We start from the raw sequence: 19,882 nt of genomic DNA on the forward strand, positions 1-19,882 counted from the left end.
TCATATGACTTTCCATTTGAAAGGGGGTTTTCAGGCTGCATCATATGATTAAGCCACATTTGGTATGGCAACCAGTTTTTTTTCTGTTCTTACATTTTGGTGGTTGAAAGCTTCAGTGAACTGGCAAAGAGCAAGGTTTATCCTTGGTTGAAAAACTAAGTGTAAGGTGGAAAGATGCACTGAATTATCAGTGTCCAGGATGCCTGACAATTCCATACTACAAAAAGTGTAAAAGTACAAGTGGGAAGCACAACGGAAACATCCCTCCACAATCTTTCAATTCGTTGGTTGTGTTGATGGCCCTGCAGTGAAGCTGCCCCTCTTCTCTCTTCTAACCTGCTCCATTGTATCGCACACACCAATGTTTTCAACACCATGATCTACTCGTACTCTCGAAGGCCAAAATTCTCCGTCTCTCTTAACGGCATCCAGAAAGAATTCAAGAACTGTTTCTGCTTTATTGCTGGCACTACATTTCAAAAACATTATTCTCCGTGAAAATCCGTCTATACAGCCGAATTAATATTTTCCATCGGATCAGAGAGTGATGTCCATCCAGATGCCAAAGTGAATTTACGCACCCCATCTCAAGACAGTATTTTGGGGATCTAATTTTGCTAACCTTTCTCTTATTCTTCTCCGTTGAACCCGTAACCCAATGGACTTAAAGAAACCTGCAATGAAATTATATCCATACTCTTGAATGATTTTGGTTCCTTATCAGGTAAGTTGTTGAAACCCCTCATATCTTCTCAGCCATACTCTGTCAATCTTCTGTGAATTGTCCATCTCCAAACTCCAATCATCTTTGTTATCGTTGTCCAGATGAATCCTAGTCCTCAAAGTTCCTCGAGCACCTCAACAGGAATTTTAAGAAATGGTCTTCCATGATTCCAACTTCTGAGTCAAAGTTCTCAAAAATTATTTCCGTTTTATCCAAGATGTCTGCAAGAAACTTAGGAAACTCAACTTCTAACTCTAGTTCTCCTTCGCCCGCCATGTTTTCAGTGCTCTCTAGTGCTCAGTTACTCTCGTTCCTGTTGGCCGCGCTCGGCCCAGGAAGATTGCATCAATATTTGAGGTATTGGATTGAATCAATATTTCAGGTATTGGATTGCACCAATATTCAAGGTATTGGACTGAATCAATATTCCAGGTATTGGATTGAATCAATATTTTAGGTATTGGATTGAATCAATATTCCAGGTATTGGATTGAATCAATATTTTAGGTATTGGATTGAATCAATATTTTAGGTATTGGATTGAATCAATATTCCAGGTATTGGATTGAATCGTGAAAATTAAAAGATTGAATTGAACCAAAAATTTTATTTACCATTGGATTGAATGCCTTTTTCTATCTTTAAATAAAACCGTTATTTAAAGGATTAAACATATATTGCAAGGATTAAATTTTGCTACAAACGGCTTGCCATACGTATGCTTCTTTGAAAAGTGAGCTGTTCTTTCTGTAACTATCTGTTTGACGTCAAATTTCTGAAGGAATACCTGTTGCTTTATGTTATTTGTTCTTAAATCGAATTATAGATCCTCGTGTGAATTAGTTGGAAGTTTTTTAGCGTTCCCGTACGAAGCCCAGTTTGCACGCGGCCGGAATGTGGAAAAAGCTCTTTGTAAGGAAACGCTTGGTACGCAGGCTAGAGGTTTTTCGAGTTTGGGTTAGATTTTGGTTTAGAGTTTTGAGTGTTTTGCAAAGTGTCAACTTAGTAAACACAAGTTACAAAACAGAGAGTTACAAGGAAAAAAAAACTGATAGGATTTTCCGTCTGAAATAAACAAACTGAACGAAAAAGAGCTGAACTGGTCGAAGAATGTTCTGTGATACAGAAGGAAAGTTATAAACCATTCACTAACAACTGACACCGACTGTTTTTGTGTATACCAAACTGGTAGGATCAAATACCCGCAATCCATTTTGCTACACACTAACCCGAGGTTTGAGTAGTAGCCGATCAGACCCTGTCTATTGGTTTGGTACATAGTTATTGGTTTTATGTCAATGTTAATATTGTGGTGGTATTTGCTGTAGGTTTTCCTTCACCGTCCTATCTTTCTCAGGTTTGTTCGATTTAGAGGTAACGGATTTGCTAGCTCAGGGTTCTCAAAACGCTGAGCAATGTTTACTTAAGTTATAATTACAAGAGAGGGAAAGCGAGAGAGAGAAAAATATTGCCACAATACCCAAGTGTATACTGATATCGTGCAAGTTTGGAACTCTTCAGTGACTAGCCAGGTCAGTTGACGAAGCTTAAAGATGTTCCGTAAAAAAACGGATCCTTCTTACGCATGCAATTTGGAGTTAACGCGCCAACGTGACTTCCCTCGAGTCAAAATGTACTAGGTGTTTGGGGATATCGTTGTGGTTTTGTACCTGTAAGCCTGACTGAATATGTTTTGGAAAATGAACTGTTGAAGGTCAAAATTCCTATCACGTAAACTTCCTTATTCTCCTATACCCGTGGTTTAAATGTTGCGAAAAGCTTTTAAATCTGTTAGGTTTTCAATTGTCATGAGGAGATCTTTCGAGACAATCGCGACGGCAACAATGTCCTATTTGGCGTTAAAATAAAGCTACTTCTTCGTACTACTTATGTGTAAATATGAAAAAAAAATTACTCTTTGTCAACATGTTTCGAAACTTTGGAACATTTTGTTTCGGATAATCAAGTCATGGACGCGCAGTTTTTTCCCTTTTTTTCTCAAAGATTCCATAATGGGGTAGGATTTGATAGAGCAATGGTTTCAAAATCACTGCTGGCGTATCATTTCTGAAGCATATACTAGAGTTACACGTATATGACAAAGAGGAGGCAATTGTTCACAAACATAATTCACGGTTTTATCATTAACGGATTCAAGTCATGGACGGTGAAACGGTACTAAAGATTAATTAATGTGGAAAAGTGATTACTGAACTTGAAGTACTTAAAGGCTGACCACAACATATACAACTAAAGTTCACGCTGTACCTCTGGACATGGTATTGTGAGGGCGCAGAGCTGTGTGGACAAACAGAGTTTATTGTTAATAATTGACTTATGCATGGGTCTTCTTCACTTCATTTCTTTACGTATTTAATCCAAGTCACACTCATTGCCAAATAAATGTGTTCCGAATATTAATTTCTATACCAGAACCTGACGGTTTTCCACAAAATGTGCGTGGACAGAACAGCAGTTCAACCAGCATCTCAGTCACGTGGGATGAAGTTCCAGCTGATGAACAGAATGGTATCATCACGGGTTACAACATTACTTACCAGTCACAAACAGAGAATGACAATGGAAATGTTCAAGTAAATGGCCCTGTTCGTCAAACGGAATTGACAAATCTGAAGGAGTACGTTAACTACAGTATCGCAGTGTTTGCATCTACTGTGAAAGGAGATGGACCAGCCAGCCCTGTGATTGTTGTAAGAACAGACCAGGATAGTAAGTACTTCATCTTGACTGCGTGATACGTACAGTTAAATAACCGGCAACTGAATATTGTTGAACATAACAGTCATACGACTAACAAACCTGCCTTAGCGTGAAATGTTAGTTTTTGTAGAGAGAGAAAAACGGTAAAAGCCGAAGAAAAACCTTTGGAATTAGGGCCAGAACGAACACCAATGCCTTGTCTAAAGTTGGACCACGTTGTTGGGAAACGAGTTCTTTGACCACTACGCCATCCCTGATGATGGGTACATTTTATATTCGAACATTGGTCAGCATCCAAGCTACTTCAAAATTATTCGCTCTTTATTTTTATCGTGTGATAGTCGATTTGGGCTATGCCCTCATCAACAATCACGCGATAGAAATCAAGAGCGAATAATTTGATTGTTTTAGTGTAAGTCTACTAGTCGTTCAAAACATCTAAATCCTCTTCACAGACACTTTGGAAATGCAAAGAAGCGGCCGCTATTTGTCATCAACCGCACACTTCTAGGCTACTCACTATCTACAACAGAGTAGGTGGTGTGTAGTCTAGTCAAATACGAGAACGGCATTCGTGATGGAACGCCAGTAGATTCGTACTTTTTAAAGCAATACAGAAATGATGCACATCGAAAAATCAACAAGATTGCCGCAAAATAGGCATTTTCGTACATTAATAAGAGGAGTCAAGTAAAGCTTGTCAAGCCCTTCCTAAATGCAATGTTGTTTAGGATTAAAAAGCACCCTATTTGTAATAATAGCATTGTCTTGAGTCTTAGAATAAAACCAACTACTTGGAGGCTAATCAAAGTCATTACAGTGTTACAGTCAGTAGTAATTGTTATTCAGAATTACAAAAATTGTTTAGTTTGCTTGATGTACATGGTGTACATGGTGTACATGGTGAAGTTGTTGGCTGAAACAGTATGATGTCATGTTAGCAGATAAAAATTTAACACTTTTTATATTCCTTTCAGGACCTAGCGCTCCTCCCCAGAATTTAACATTAAACGACACAACTTCCACTTCACTTTTAGTGAGGTGGAATGAAGTTCCAGCTGCGGACAAGAACGGTATCATTCGTAGTTATACCGTGAGCTACCAGGCGAACAGTTCTTTACTGGTTGAAAACACAACAGTCTATGTTCCTACACGTGAGGTCAATCTAACTGGGCTGATAAAGAATATGAACTACAGTGTCAGGGTTTTGGCGTCTACCGACAAGGGAGATGGAAACTACAGCGATCCGGAATATTTTGTTACAAACCAAGATGGTGAGTTAGCATTCAGATTTCCTAGCATTATAACTCGGGCTTCCGTAGGAAAGCCCGAGTCATAAAATGCAAGCGTTTTGGTCACTCAAAGGGGGGTCATGGTCCCAGGCGTTCCATGCATGGACCGTGGAAACTGTGGACAAGAAACGCGACAATGCTCACTCTTCGTGACAAAATGCGGTGTTTTGCGAAGAACTTTTTTTGCAAGAATCATGCCATAGACGTTCATCTCACATACAAAGATGTTGATCGTTTTCGGGTAGGGTAGGTCCACAAATTATATTATTTGAAAGCCAGCCAGGTAAGCAAAGTTCATGCTCGAAACGTCCTCGTGAGATAACAACTGAGCCGATTGCAGTATGAGTTCAAACTACCAAAACACTGACAAAAAATAGGCAGTCAATGACTGCATGTGGCTACTGCTGTTATTATTTAGAACACTGCAGTAAAACAAATCATATTGAAATAAAACGAGCTAAATACGAAAACGTTTTTGGACTCATAGCTCATTAAAAACATGCGATTTCTTTCTTGCACTGCGCAAAAAGGGCGATCTCCAAAGTTGTAAAGATAAGACTTTCGGTAACTTGAATTAAATATCTAACCTCCAAGTTAGTTGGCTTTCTAGTAGGGTGCAGGAAAAAAAATGACGTGTGATTTTGGAGGCATATTGTGCGGGAAAATTAAACCTTCGATTGTGCGGGGAATTGTGCGGGATTATTGACGAACCAATGTTCTTGCCAACTCCTAAGGAAAATCTGCATTGACGATAGTTTAGCCAGTTATTTCACCAGTAGTTCAAATATATTTAGCAGTCTTAGCAATCGGCAATTCTTTTGGAAAACTGTGTGTGACTGCTGAAGAAAATCATGTTGCGTGACATGAACTAGACGAGCTATGAAACCAAAATAAATAGCAAAACAGAATGCCGCATCTTCCCTTATAAATGAGTTCCTTTTTGAAAATACTCCTGCCTTGATTCAATAAAAATATGTAGCTTGAATATTTCTTCATAAACTGCCTTAGGGGTCGCAAATTCTCGAAAGTTATCCGCTTAAAACACAACTTGAAAGTTTATATAAATTAAGTGTAATGCAATTTGCGCCTTGTCCTAGGACTGTTGTTTTCGCGAAGGAGTTCATCTATTCACTTTCCAAAGGAGATAAGAGTCTTGAAAAGGGTTTAAGATCGCAGCACGGCAAAGATGTTCAGCTGCACAATTCACGCGGATAGCCACAACCAGTAAACGAACTTCGTACAATTTCTGCTAGCATGTACAATGTAATCGCCATAAGTTGTAAAAAGACCTGGAAAATTCTTTTCAAACAAGTTCTTCATAAATGCGTAGACAACCGTGCTTGATTCTTGATCTGAAATGGTTTAAACTCATAACTTGCGATTGGATTAGGAGGATACTCGACAAAGCAACTTGAATAGTAAATATCTAAGCGGAACTTTTGTGCTAAAATATCCTGATTCTTTAATTTGTTTTTATTGTGTCCAATACGTGTTTTCGTAAAGTACGATTTGATACTGCGGTACGAAGCCCGAGTGAACGCTCTTAGAGCATCTAGTTTGGGAATATCTTACACTCTCAAGTAAAGGTGTTCAGAAAAGTTGTAGCAAATAAAGGCTACGGACACTATTTAGTAAGATATAGTATGGGTTGAAAACACGAAATACTGAAAAGACTTTTAAGGGGTTCAGATAGTTACAGGAAAAAAAAACCCTGGACAAGACTGAAGAGGATAACAACCCGCTTGTAATTTGATTTCTATCTGTTAATTTTATTTGTTTGTGATCGTCAATATCCATTCCCTCGTGGCTGGAATTCGGGCTTTCTTAAACGTTATATAGGTCTGGGGAATGTCTACTGTTTAATAGCTGCGATACCATATATATTACTATCAATACCATATTTGTTTAATCCTTTGTTCAGTGCCTGGTGCTGCTCCTGAAAATGTGAGAGGACACAACACCACCTCAACTAGTATCTTAGTCACATGGGATGAAGTGCCAGCAGATAAACAGCACGGTAAAATCCTTAAATACACTGTCATTTACAAGAAGTCCAAGGGAGATGCAGAGACAATGGAACAGGTTGAGTCACCCTCCCGTCAAATTGAGTTGAAAAAACTTGTTAAGTATACGGAATACAGCATCCAGGTGTTAGCTGCAACTTTGAAAGGTGATGGACCACGCAGTAATCCTATTACTGTATGGACGGACCAAGACGGTAAGTACAAGGAAAAGAACATTAGATTTTTGGCGCAAACCAAGGGATACTCGGTTGGTTTTCAACTCATGCCCTCAACTAAGGTGAAGATCATGCAGAAAAGTTGGCTATAAGGTTATACTCATGTACAAATCATTTTCGCCACTGAAAACAAACAATATACAAGTCGATAACAGGTAAGGGTAATAGCCTATGTGAAAACTTAGTGGCCAACAGGACGGACACACAGTCTTGAACAGAAGAAAAATATCTTACAGGAAAAGTCTTTTTTTGATCATTATCAAGATTTTTAAATAAAAAAAAATTCTTAAGTGGAATGATATACCATAAAATAGGTACATGGACAGTCCCTTTCCCTTAAATACCATCGGTACTGGGAGGCGTTCTTGCCTAATGATTTAACATAGTAGTAGTTTATCTCAATATAACAACTGGTATTAAACCTACCTGCACTCAGTTTACAAAAGCTCAAATTGTTGTATGTTGCAGTACCTTCGAGGGCTCCTGTACTTATTTCTGTGAAGGTACTGAACAGTACTAGTGTCAAGGTGGAATGGCAGCCAGTTCTTGAAGAGTTTAGACATGGTATCATTACAAAGTACGTCATATCCTACACGCCTGAGACAGACACGGGCGAAAAGGAAGTACCTGCATCCGTTCTGAAAGTGGTCGTAAATGGACTCAGTCAGTCTACAACATATTCATTTCGAGTTAGGGCTGAAACTGTGAAAGGTGCAGGTCCAAAAAGCGATCCTAAAAATGAGACAACTGAAGGTAAGGAAATCAAAATAATCATTTGTTTTTCTTACGCATGTACTCCATTGAGTTTACGAGACATTTCCTAGTTTTCAAAATTATCTTTTTTTTCTGTAGTCGTACGTTTTTAGTTTTCGCTCAAAATGGTTTGTTGAACGATTTGGGAATGCCACTAGAATAACTTGATGCTACAGGCTTGGCCGAGATCATTCAACAGAAAACATAGCATGAAATAATTGAAAAGGGAGAGCTATACTGGCACAGGTTAGCAGTTGAGCAGCATAGCATTTTGGTGGTCGGCAGGCCCCTAAACTATCCCAACAGTGCCCTCCGCATCAACAATTTTGATATCAAATACAGGTAAACATAAGGATCGCATTTTTGCAGATATATTTGCAAAATCTTATTATGGAACCAGACATTTATAATTGGAACCTTCAAGTTATTTTGCGATTTAAACACCAATACAGTCGACTCTCGCCTTCCTTACACCCCGCTATTATGGACACCCCGCTATTTAGGACACACCGCTATTTAAGGACAGAAGCTACATCCCCGGAAAAAGAGAAACAAATGTATGAGTCAGAATAAGTCCCGTTATTACAGACTCCCGTTATTATGGAATTGCGGCCACTAACACGTTCCAAAAACAAATGGGATATTCTAAAACGCCGATTTTTTGGCAATGATCAGCCACTTCAATGAAATTTTTACCAGGTGCGGTCAAGAACCACGTAAGGTTGGCAAGATTTCTGAAGAAGAAGTTAAATTTTACAACAAAGTCACTTCCTGTTGTAAAATTTACTGTTGTGTGTGAAGGTACATGGAAATGTCCATGTACCTTAACATGTGTAGTGCAGGAAGGTACATGGAAATTTCCATGTATCTTAATATGTGTAGTGCAGGAAGGTACATGGAAATTTCCATGTACCTTGACATGTGTGGTGCAGGAAGGTACATGGAAATTTCCATGTACCGTGGCATGTGTATTGCAGGTTTTGCTTTTCACCTGCGTTACCTTTGAAAGAAATCATGCTTTCAGGTAAATTTCCATGTACCTTTTTGCATTACTCTGTAAGGGTACATGGAAATTTCCATGTACCTTAAGATGACACATAAAATGTATGAGGAATATTTATGCAGCTCTTAAATCGTTTCCTGTTATGAACGTGTCAGATAGCCCTTAAAGGGTCCTTAAACGAAATTTAGTGAGTGAGACGAGGTAGATGTTTCGAAAATATATGATATCACACAAAATTTATTGTAAGATACACAACACCCATTCAAGGTCTTAGCAAGACAGCTCTCTTTGGAAGATTCATGGACCTAGAAACAACATATGTCAATACATTGTAAAACATGTTCTGAAATCTTTTAACGTTGCGAAGAGTTCGGTTTAGTCCCTTGTTTGGTTCGTGTTGACTGTGTTTATCTTGGGCTGCATGTATGGATTTCAGCATTCAACGACTGAATATCAGTTAACTGCTTACCCAGAATACGCCATCTCCTTTATATATTTACATGTAATCGGTCTCAAAACGTTTTCTTCACTTAAAGATATTTTTTTAACTTTATGAAGGGAATGATTAGGTTTTCAATGCAACACGTACGTTTTCGAGAATTACAGAAATGGCGCACTTTTGGATATTAAATGACCAGAGTACTGACCCACAAAGATACTTGACACGTTCGACTATTTTAATTCCAGTCATTTAAACTTAGCAAGGCAAAATTAATATTTTTTTTACTTGTAAATTGATGAACTGTGAACTGTAGCATGCTCACCGACTGTCTTCTCACCTCACTTGCTGGCAGTCCCACAGCAATTAATGGTGTACCGCTTGCCCTGACCTGCTTCCTTACAGCTTAATATATAGATTTAACCGAGCCTAAAAGCGTAACTCCTCAGTTATTTTTTCGGAATGCTGTTACTAATGAAAATAATCGAACATGTATGTGAGGTAAATTGCGAACTATTCAATAGTTTCAGCTGGAAATAGGATCACATAAGCAGATCGAGGTGTAAGATGGTGTGATTGTGAAATATAGAGCCATGATTTCAAGGATTTCTGGGAAGCCACTAAAAATCTTGATCACATAACAGAACTGTCTTCTGTGCTTTTTGGTGGCATTTCCTGTTCTTTCCTACCTTATTCAGAAAGACATGACATTGTTATTAATCATTATATTCTTTCTTAGTTAACATGGGGACTCCCACACAAAAGAAGTTTAAACATTTTTTTGCTGTGGGGACTGATTGAAATGCAGTGGTTACAATACTCAGTCCCTAAATCTCTACCAAATGAAATCTCGCAAAAATACCAAAATAGTATACATATGTGAAAAGTTGGAAAGTTTTGTTTTCTAACTTGTCCCCAAAGATACATTTAGCCATCTTCACTTTTGTCTGGAGTCTCATCCTGCTGAAAGGGTTTGCAATAAGCAAAATCACTCTTGCATGAATGGTAATTATGATATTTTTTTTGCTGATCATGAATACTTGCATAGGCTTCTAATAATAATTTTATTATTCAATTTCAATGTGATTTGTTCTTCTTCTTGACTGAGATTGTGGACTACAGGAGCTGTTATTGGGTTCCATTAATTAATTTTGCTATGATTAAATTATACCAAGAATTATAAGCAAGCTAAGAGTAAGTTATATTATGTACATGTATTTTTGTCTGCACTACACAACCAAATGCACTCAAAGGTTATGAGGCATAGGTACATTTGTCAGAAGAGCCCAGCATATCCAAGATATATTTTGATTGACACATCAATTAAGATAACTTACAGCAAAATGGATAAACAATACATCAATATCCTACATGCACCAAACTGGACATAGGGGTTATGAGGCAATCATTTAAACAACAGATTGAAATAATTTATAAACAAGAGAACACTATTTGTACAACAGTAGGGAACAAATTAGCCTTATTGGACGTTGCGAATGGCAAGGCTGTCTGTCTCCATTTCATGTTGGCAAAATATTAATTTATGCCATGTCCAATGCAGATTATCACAAAATTGATTTACAAACACGATAAATATCATTTTAAAGCCAAAAAAGCAATTATTTAAATAAACCATGAGTAAATTATCTCTAAGAAAAACTGATTAATTTAACAGGCACCTTAAATAATTAGTTAATATATGTGTTTCTTAATAATGTAATACAGTGTATCTGTCACAATGTTGCAGCCATGATATTACAACACAGGATGGGTTGCAGAACTCAACTTCTAAGCCAGTTTATTCAATGACCTTGGTGCAGAAATTATAATCCCATCAAGTTGTCTGTAAATACAGAGAAAACAAACAAATCATTGCAATCTTAAGTAATAAATTATTGAACTCTTTTGCATGTATGTACGGTGTATGTTCCATTAACATTGGGGATCTCTCAGAAGCTGCATCCACCATAAATTAATTTGTTCCTGCATGCATTTGTTTATAGAACTTTTCACACTTTAATATCTCTGTCATACTTATAGTGATCTCTGTGTTCTACAACAATTAGTACACAAGAAAAATACACTCAGTAAGATATTGTTTACAATAAAAATCAATGCCTATAAGCAATCATAAGGACTTTAAATTTATATTTCTTCAGAAATATCTCACCAGGCCATGGTTGCTTTGAAAATCTTTGATGTCTTAATACAGGCTGCCCATGTGTAAACTGTTCATATATTGAATGACAGGAACAGACATGTAATCATACTGTAGCTGCTACTTGAACACCACTGTTATTCAGATAAAAACATATCAATTATAATTTATTATAATCTTTACACACTAACAGATGACATTCCTTTCTTTGATATACAGTGTACTTCATTGTTAGTTGTTTACTGAGTGTTAGTTAATCAAATGCTAGGGGCTGGTACCCCCCAGGGGGGGGGGGGCACTGCCATATATGGGCTATATAGGTATGTACCGCTGTGAAGGGTATGGTTTTCAAGCAGTTTACTCTAGGATAGGGTATATAAATCAGAGCGTTTGGGTCTAGAATAGGATATCATTTTTCACAAAATTGACTAGTTGGTTGAAGATTTTATTTAGACTAAGGAAATCAGGAATTGCCACTCAAAAATATAAAAAAATCAAATCAGCAAGTTTAAATTTAGGCAAATCAGCCTCAACAGTGTTGATAGATGGGGGGATTTGGGGAGTTTACTCTAGTATAGGGTAGCAAAATTCAGCTGAACTAGCTCTGGTGTAGGCTAAGGGTTCCAGGGTCCAAGCGGCACATCCCCACCCAGAAATTCCCAAAGTACCTCCCCCGGGCTGGTATCCCAACTTTCACAGTGGCAGGCTCTGCCCTGAGATGCAAAGAAAACTTAATAACTGAAATGAACTTGGCGACTTGCTTTTGAGATCAAATACAATTTGCTTTAAAGAAGAAACTGGAACATTGCAAGTTACAACAATGTGCCCAGTCCCAATCAAAGGGGCATCCAGGTTGTTTGGTTGTAAATATAACTGTACAACTGCATATGAGTTCAGCTTCCAAAAGAAAATCAGACTTTGTCAGGATAAATACTGATGTTCTTGCTTACTACATGTAAATCTGAATGTGCAGTACCAGAAGATATTCACACCCAACACCCATTCATGGCCAGTCTTCAAAAATTCCAAATTAAAGTATCAGGAAGATAGAGCTCTAATAGAGGAAAAAACCTCCATGTGGGGTATGAATCTTTTCTTGAAGAAAACAATGTCTGAGAAATCATTAATTACAAAATAATGTTTAAGAAATATCTTACCTGGTAATTCCAACTTTCAGAAAATTTTGTAATCTAGACTGTCTGGCGACTTCATATATTTGACAAGTTGACACTGGGCATGTTTGTCAATTTGTGGGCTTCAACATCACATTACAATAGTAGCATTGGTCAACTAAAAACAGCATAATTTGGTTAATTAATATACACTGTACATTATTACGTTGAAATATTGGTGTAGATCGTTGCACACCAACAGATACAGAACCATCACAGATATGATATGATATTCTTAACCTCTCTGAAATTTCAGATTATTCAAGATTAACATGCACATACATCATTAAGAACAACCCTAAAAAAATGATCTGGAAACTGGAATCCGGAACTGGAAACTAGAATCCTGAATCCAGATATTATGAATGATGATAGAAATAATTCACTTCAGCAATGTCTAATAAATAAATATGGGGAAAAACTATTTTGCTGTTATTTACTTTCTTGGCTTTACTTCAGCTACAAACTGTAATTGCTAAAAATTTTTTGACTAGTTCTGAACAACCCTTAGCTATACATCTGGCCCAATTGTTCAAAAGCTGGATAAAGCTATCCATTGGGTAATCACTTTCCAGTCAGGGTTAGTGATTTTTCAGGTGGATAGTTACTCATAGCCTGCGAGCAGGCTCTACTATGTCTCTAGTGCCTGAGCAGGCTAAATAAGTGTCTAGTGTTTTTCTGCATTGGCATGTCAGCAAGTGCCTTCATGCAGCTTTACCGCTCATGTCCCCGGCCCAAACACAAGAGCCTGCTCAAAGGCTTAGTTACCCATCTTTTGTTCAACCTGGTTCTGGTGAGAGTGCAGTTCTTGTCTAGATCAAATTGCTATGAGAAGACTGGTGAGTAGCACAATAACAACAAGCTATTGTGGTGAGTTTCTGGCAGTCTTTAAGCATCTTTTAACAACATGTGGTCCGATCTGTTAGCAAGTGAGAAGCAGATGGAGGTAATTAAAGTGTGCAACATTTCTATAAATTGTTTTAATACGATGGCTGCCAAGAATATGAAATGCTGATTTGTCACAGTATCGGTGTGGAAATAGTGTTGATCCGGAACTAGTTTGGTATCTGTTGGACAAATCAAATATTATATTAAGATGAGCCAGGTTAGCCTTTGAACTTCAAAAGTGGGGGGCGTGACCGTCAATGTACAGGGGGCTGCCACTGACAGACATCCTGTTCTCTATGACATTTTCTATCTTGTTCAGTATCTACTAGACATAAAGGGTAAATTTATACCTCTGGTAAATTGCAGATCACTTATTAAACAAAATGGCAAGAAGATCTTTTAAATCTTATAACCGCACTTTTAAAATTTAACTGTTTTGTTAATACTACAGTCACAACGCAGTGCACATTCCAAAGCAGTCCTTGATGATTCACTGATTACTGTAAACACATCACTTGATCAACACAAACTGTGTCATATCTTATTGCACCATCAGTCTTAGCCTTTGCGAAATCCATGATAATGTAATGGTCTTAATCTGGAAGTTCGCTCGCGACATGCCCATGAATGATACAAAAGGAAACGAGTGTCACGCTATTAATAATGCTTTTAATAAACAGCTTTCTTCCTGAAATGTCAAAATTTAATTTGCTTGCGCTTTGAAGTGGTCACGCAAGTCACACAATCAGGGGGGTTTACGTTATCCACAGCTAATTTTGGAACGGTTGTGTTTTTTCTCCTAGCACTGACTTAAACATTACAAGTTCCGGCAAGCTCTTGTTTACCTCGGCAAATACTTAATTTTTCTCCAAATCTCTTAACTCGCTGCGATGAAACAGCCAAAGAATTCACTTCATTTGCCAAAACCCACAAGAAATACTCACAAAATTGCACATAAATTAATGACCATTGCTTCTGGCAAAATAAACTTGCAAAGTAAACATTATCTTACAGTGCATTTGTCATGTAGCGAAAATGAAAGCTGCAACGTCAGCGCATTCCATGGCTGACGTAATACCCTTTTTTAGCATTTTTAGCGTATTTATTATTTCCCTTTGAATCCAACGCTTCGATGAAACCAGAAGAAATATATATTATACACAAATAAAGAAAACAATATCCGTAACATTGTCCTTGTATTAACGTTTCAACAGCTTATGGCAAATAAACATCACAGGTTGCGTGATTCAAAATTTGGCTGAGAGGAAGTTTGGGTCTGGTCACCGACCACAAAAAAAAAAAAAAAAAAAAAAAACACTGGTAGAACATGAACTGCGCTCGGCCCATGGCCGTGCAGTTAATTGCCAGCAAGCTTATTTTAGACGCTCTCAGGGTACTTGGAATTAAATTATGACGCACTTTACTAAGATTCTCATAATTATAGCCTTCACTAGAAATAACGGTTGCACGCATTTCAACAGATGGGGAATTTTTGTGTCAGTTTGAGGTCCTTTTTACTTGGCTGCTTATTTTTTACAGGCAAAAACCTAAGCAAAACAATTTTCGAGTGTTTGAAGAACTTGTTTTCTTCGATTTGTGGATTCTGGTTTCCGGTTACTGGATTCCAGTTTTTCGTTCTGGATTCCGGCTTCCAGTTTCTGGGTTTTAGGGATGCCCCACCTTTCACAGAGTGTTTGCTTTACATTCAGTTTACACATGGCTGTTATCCAGCATAGACAGACTTATAAGTTTGCCTTCAAAAATAAACTGCAACAACTATTGCATCTTTCATCAGCTATTCTTGTGATGAAATGACACAAAATCCAAGTACAAGAAGTCAAAAGCATAAAACAAACTTACCCGGTATTATGCTTACAGTTCCTCTTACTGTCTGCATATGCCTTCCATAAACTGGTACTGCCTGGACATTGTACTCACTATTTTTGTGATAACACCTTAAAACATCACTGTTATATAATTTGTCCTGAAAAAGCAATGCATGAAATGTTATGCCTTTGGCACTCACCAAATACCTTTACATGATGTACAAAGTACACCACATCAACATTCACAATTCTCTTTACTTTCACTGTAACTTTTTTTGTGTCATTTTCCCTAACTTGAAGACAGGACTTCCACATTAGGTGATAATTTGCCTCTGAAATCTATATGAATTCACAGGGAGTGATAACAATTAAATCGTGACTAATTTTAGCAAAGGAGGCGTTCCAATGTCAGATTTTAATGTTAAGTTTATAACTTTACATTACTCTTCGTATATGTATATATATAACCTCCCAATAATTGCACGTGTAGACAGAAGGTGTGCTGGGGGAAGAGATGTTCTAAACTCTCTGAACTTTTCCCCCTTACCTGTAATAGGATGACTATTATGAACTACGATTCGCAACCAACACCAACATCAGGTTATGTATACACATGTATATTTTGTTGTCTCCTGTAATCATAAAAAAATAAAAATTTAACCCCTCCATAAAGTTCATACCCAATAACACTGCCACATGTATCGCTGTTACTGGGAATTAATTTAAGTGAAACTGTTGAAACAGCTCTGTCAAAATTGTTTCTAGCAGTTAAGGCAGGATAACAGAACATACACATAGTACACAGCAAAGGCCAGAGATACACAAATGTTGGTTATTAGTTAGGATTTTGTGAGCTTCTGTGCTAGGTATGGTGGAAAATAATGGACTATCAAAAATGAAGGTTCCTAAGACATTTTGACAGCAATGAGAGGAATGAATATATAAATTTACAAAAGAAAGAGAAGTTCTTGCCCTGTTCAGTTCTCTGTCATAAAAATATCATTTACATACATTTATTACATATGGTTTGTGTTTAAAGGTGATACAATGCACACTCTGATTGGCTAATTCTAGTGCATTATTTACATTTACATGGTATACGTCGGTAAAATCATAAAACATCACATGTGACTAAAATAAAAAATAAAAACTAAAAAGAAATGCCTACATGTAATTCATAATAATTTAAAAATACTTAACACTAAAACAGATCTAATTCTTTACTTTATTCAAAATTATGCCCATGGGTCAATTACGAGCATGCTAAAAGGTCCGAACACAAAGTAAAAGGAAATTAAGAAAACTATTGCTTTTTTCCTGAAAATTGTAGCGACTGAAAACAACATTTGATTGAACACTCTGAGAGTGCATTCTATCACCCTGACAAGATAAAATTTAAGGAGAATAGAGAATTCACAAAGTTATATTACAAAGGAATTGGTACTGGACAGGACAAAGGAAACAGCCAGGAAGAAACTGAAACTTTCTTTGACAAGCAAAAAAAGTATGCATGCACAACAAAGCAAACAGTGAGTGACATTCGGTTAATGAGTTACAATGTAGTTAATAACAAAATTAGTGTGAAGAAAAGAGCAGAGAGAGAGTGTGTGTGTGTGGAGAGAGGAGAGCGCTCTCACCAACTAAATTGTGTATGTATGTATGTATGTAAAACTTATTTCTATTACCGAGAAATGGTCAGGGCAAGAACTTCTACTCCTTAAATTTTTTCTAAGTATGTAAATGTCATTTACACTGTTCAATTTACCGAGTAAAGCTCTTCGCATTTTTTTTTTTCCATTAGTACTATCTCACTTTTGAGGAACATTTCCATATTAAGTGTAAATACTGCATATTTGGGGAATAACCCATGTACCCCCAACCAAAAGCAGTGGCACTAATAAAATGAAATAGTAAATCAAAATGAAAGTAGAGCTTTATTTGCACACAGGATTTACATGCACAATCGTCTACTCGACATTTAGACTATATAAGCATTTCACCAAACCGAACTAATTGGACTGACAACAAAATAAAACGAGGAAATCTACATTATAAACACAACAATTATGCATATCACTTCATCTGAGTATCAAAAGCAAATCCTTCTCATTGAAAGGTAACCGAATGAAAGAGAGGATAAAAAAAAATTCGTTTAACCTTGCAGTGTTAAAAGTTTAATAATTATTCACGCTTAAATTTGAATATTACAGTGTGCATTTTTGCCGACGGCTTAATTTAGCTTTGCAGTCATTTTATCGGCGGTAGCTTTGCCAGTCTTCAGCCAAATTAACCTGGGAATTCACCCAAGCATTTCGCCAAACCGAATAAACTGAACTAACAAAACGAGGAAATCTCCATACTTTATAATCACAATATGCAAATCTTCACATAGGAACGTTGAAAGTAAATTTGGCAAATCCTGTTTGTACACCTTTCTTGGTTTTCAACAACAGAAGAAAAAATTTTAGCAGTCTACGAGGCGGCTGTGCCAACTAACACAGAGAAAACTTCAAAACTCGCCCGGCCGTGTTTACAAATACGGTTTTGGTTAAGCTTATTTTTAGACGTGAGGTTATAAGCTTAGGTTGACGGCGAAAATCGACAGAAAGCTTAATTTGTTTACAACTTACAACAACCTCCACAAAGCGATTCACTTGCTATTGTTTAGAGATGAGAGAAATTAAAACGATGAAATTTATAAATTGTCTCACAGCATGGCTTCAAATAAGGAAGACTTTCAAAGGATTCCAATTGAAAATAAGCTTATATCGCCGAGGCAACTTGTTAATTTTCATAGCAAACGCAACAACAAAACTCACTTACCGCAAGTTGGCAACATCAGTTCGGCCAGTGTAAATCTTCCAGGCAGAAACTTGCAGCAAAAGTTGTGAAGACTGAACTGAACTAATCTTTTCGACAGATCAACGAATCAACCACTTTTTCCCGCTGTGTTTACTGTTTTGTAACACTCTCTTCTTCATCACCTGACCAAATCATGTGACTTTTCCTGCACGGCTGCTCAGCGTCACGGTACAACGCGCGAATTTTAAAAAACTTGGCACTGCAGTCTTCTGAGTACTTTCACATCCTATCTATGGCCCTCGTTAGCTTTAGTTAACGGCATTGTTCGGTATTATTTCACTTCCTTTCTCTAGCCCTTGACTCGCTTTAATTCACGCCATTGTTCAGTACTGTTTCGCCTCCTTCCCCAGCGCTGGCCCGCTCTTTTTCGCGATCTTCTTCGCTACTTCTTTGCCTGTTAATTCTTGCTTTCTTTTTAATTCCTTCAGTGCAACCCTATCTTAAAAACATTAGATCAACCTCCGCTATCGTTTGTCGACATAACAAATAGAAATGCGTTTTCTTTTCTTTAAAAATCCCGCCAAGAAAAATGGCATTCTTCTGCTAGAGACCGAGGGTGCATGTCTCTGTCGACCTATTAATTGGAGAATGGCCGCCATGTTGGGCAACTCCGCCGTCGCCGTCGTCGTCGTCGTCGTGCGTACGCGCCCACGAGCAATACCGCTAGCCATGAAAACCATGAGAAAATTCATCCATGGATTTCTTTTCTTTCCCATATGAGTATGGGGCTCCGCTTGGCGGCCCTTCGGGCCGCCGGAGCTCCGCTATAATTCTACCAGTTCACGTCTACTTTCACCGCAAGAATACGTTTGTTTTGTCATACTAATAAGCCAGTTCAATATTTAGTCGGGACAACACTACGATTCTCAAAAGTATAGCTCATAAGATGAAATTCGACCGTTAAACGAGGCCCTGTTAGGGGGGGTACCCATGTCCGCCGTCTGAAATTCGCCACCAGCCATGTCGGGATTTCGCAAGATTCCTATGTCGCCTGTCGGAATTTCGTCTCAGAGGAATTGTGTCGGGAAATTTGACCTTGTTCGATTAAAACGAAGCTACACGTATAACACATTGTAATACCTTTGTTTATTAAAAAAAAAAAAAAAAAATACCCGACACAGTGCTCTCAAGTCTCACGCATTGAGCATGAGGCTCACGCAAACGAATTCAATCTTGCGTTCTCACACTGAAACTATTATTTCTCACGCATTGAAGGTTCCTTGCTGTTATATTATAATTAAGTATCTCATTGGATATAATTTACTCCTTGTATGCTTTGCACTTGCTTTGAACACTTTTCAGCAGCACGAATTCTTATGCAGAGCGAGCATTTCTCTGGTCAGTGGGTTTAATGATTACTTTATGGTTACTTTTAAAGCATCACATTTCGACTCAGAATGAAGAAAAAGACGTCTTTCTAAGGGGGTGGGGGCACGCTTGGGGCATATTGGGGCATGTCTTCTAGGGGCTTGGGCATGCTTTCGAGCGCTGAAGTTGCTAACCTCCTTGGGGATGTGGGGGCATGCTCCCCCGGGAAATTTTGAAATTTAGACGCTTGGAATTGCTATTTTCAGCCTTTTTCCAGTCAGTATTTGGACCTAAAGTACAATCGGACCTATGACTATTTTTACCATGTTTATGTTTAACAACCGTTCTTTAACTCAAAATCTCAACGGCCTCAATCAGATAATCTCTCCTATCTGAAATCTTCCTTTGAATTTGGCGTAACCCTTACCTGCTACTGAGAATACCTTGGCAGCTTTCCCCTGTCTCTCTTTTCCTAGTCGATAATACCGCTTCATATT

At 37.7% G+C, this 19,882-nt stretch overlaps 1 protein-coding gene and 1 long non-coding RNA gene across 3 annotated transcripts in view; one reads left to right on the forward strand and one right to left on the reverse strand.

The window, feature by feature from the left end:
- Window positions 1-19,882, forward strand: part of LOC110046812 (uncharacterized) — a 134,781-nt gene that overhangs the window by 91,386 nt on the left and 23,513 nt on the right. For both annotated transcript variants that reach the window (XM_089287517.1, XM_089287518.1), the window contains 4 exons: window positions 3,158-3,454; window positions 4,423-4,719; window positions 6,659-6,955; window positions 7,445-7,729. In XM_089287517.1, the coding sequence (XP_089143643.1) occupies window positions 3,158-3,454; window positions 4,423-4,719; window positions 6,659-6,955; window positions 7,445-7,729 (1,176 nt within the window). The remainder of the gene's footprint in view (window positions 1-3,157; window positions 3,455-4,422; window positions 4,720-6,658; window positions 6,956-7,444; window positions 7,730-19,882) is intronic.
- LOC149114090 (uncharacterized) lies at window positions 9,882-18,203 on the reverse strand. The gene is made up of 6 exons (XR_016206576.1): window positions 18,039-18,203; window positions 15,763-15,847; window positions 15,250-15,373; window positions 12,487-12,619; window positions 11,342-11,463; window positions 9,882-11,014 (listed from the first exon to the last, which is right to left on the reverse strand). It is a non-coding gene; the product is annotated as an uncharacterized LOC149114090 (long non-coding RNA).

Source organism: Orbicella faveolata, unplaced genomic scaffold (genome assembly GCF_042242905.1).
Source record: "Orbicella faveolata isolate gen_17 unplaced genomic scaffold, um_ofav_v1 contig_14, whole genome shotgun sequence".
Classification (NCBI taxonomy): Eukaryota; Metazoa; Cnidaria; class Anthozoa; order Scleractinia; family Merulinidae; genus Orbicella; species Orbicella faveolata.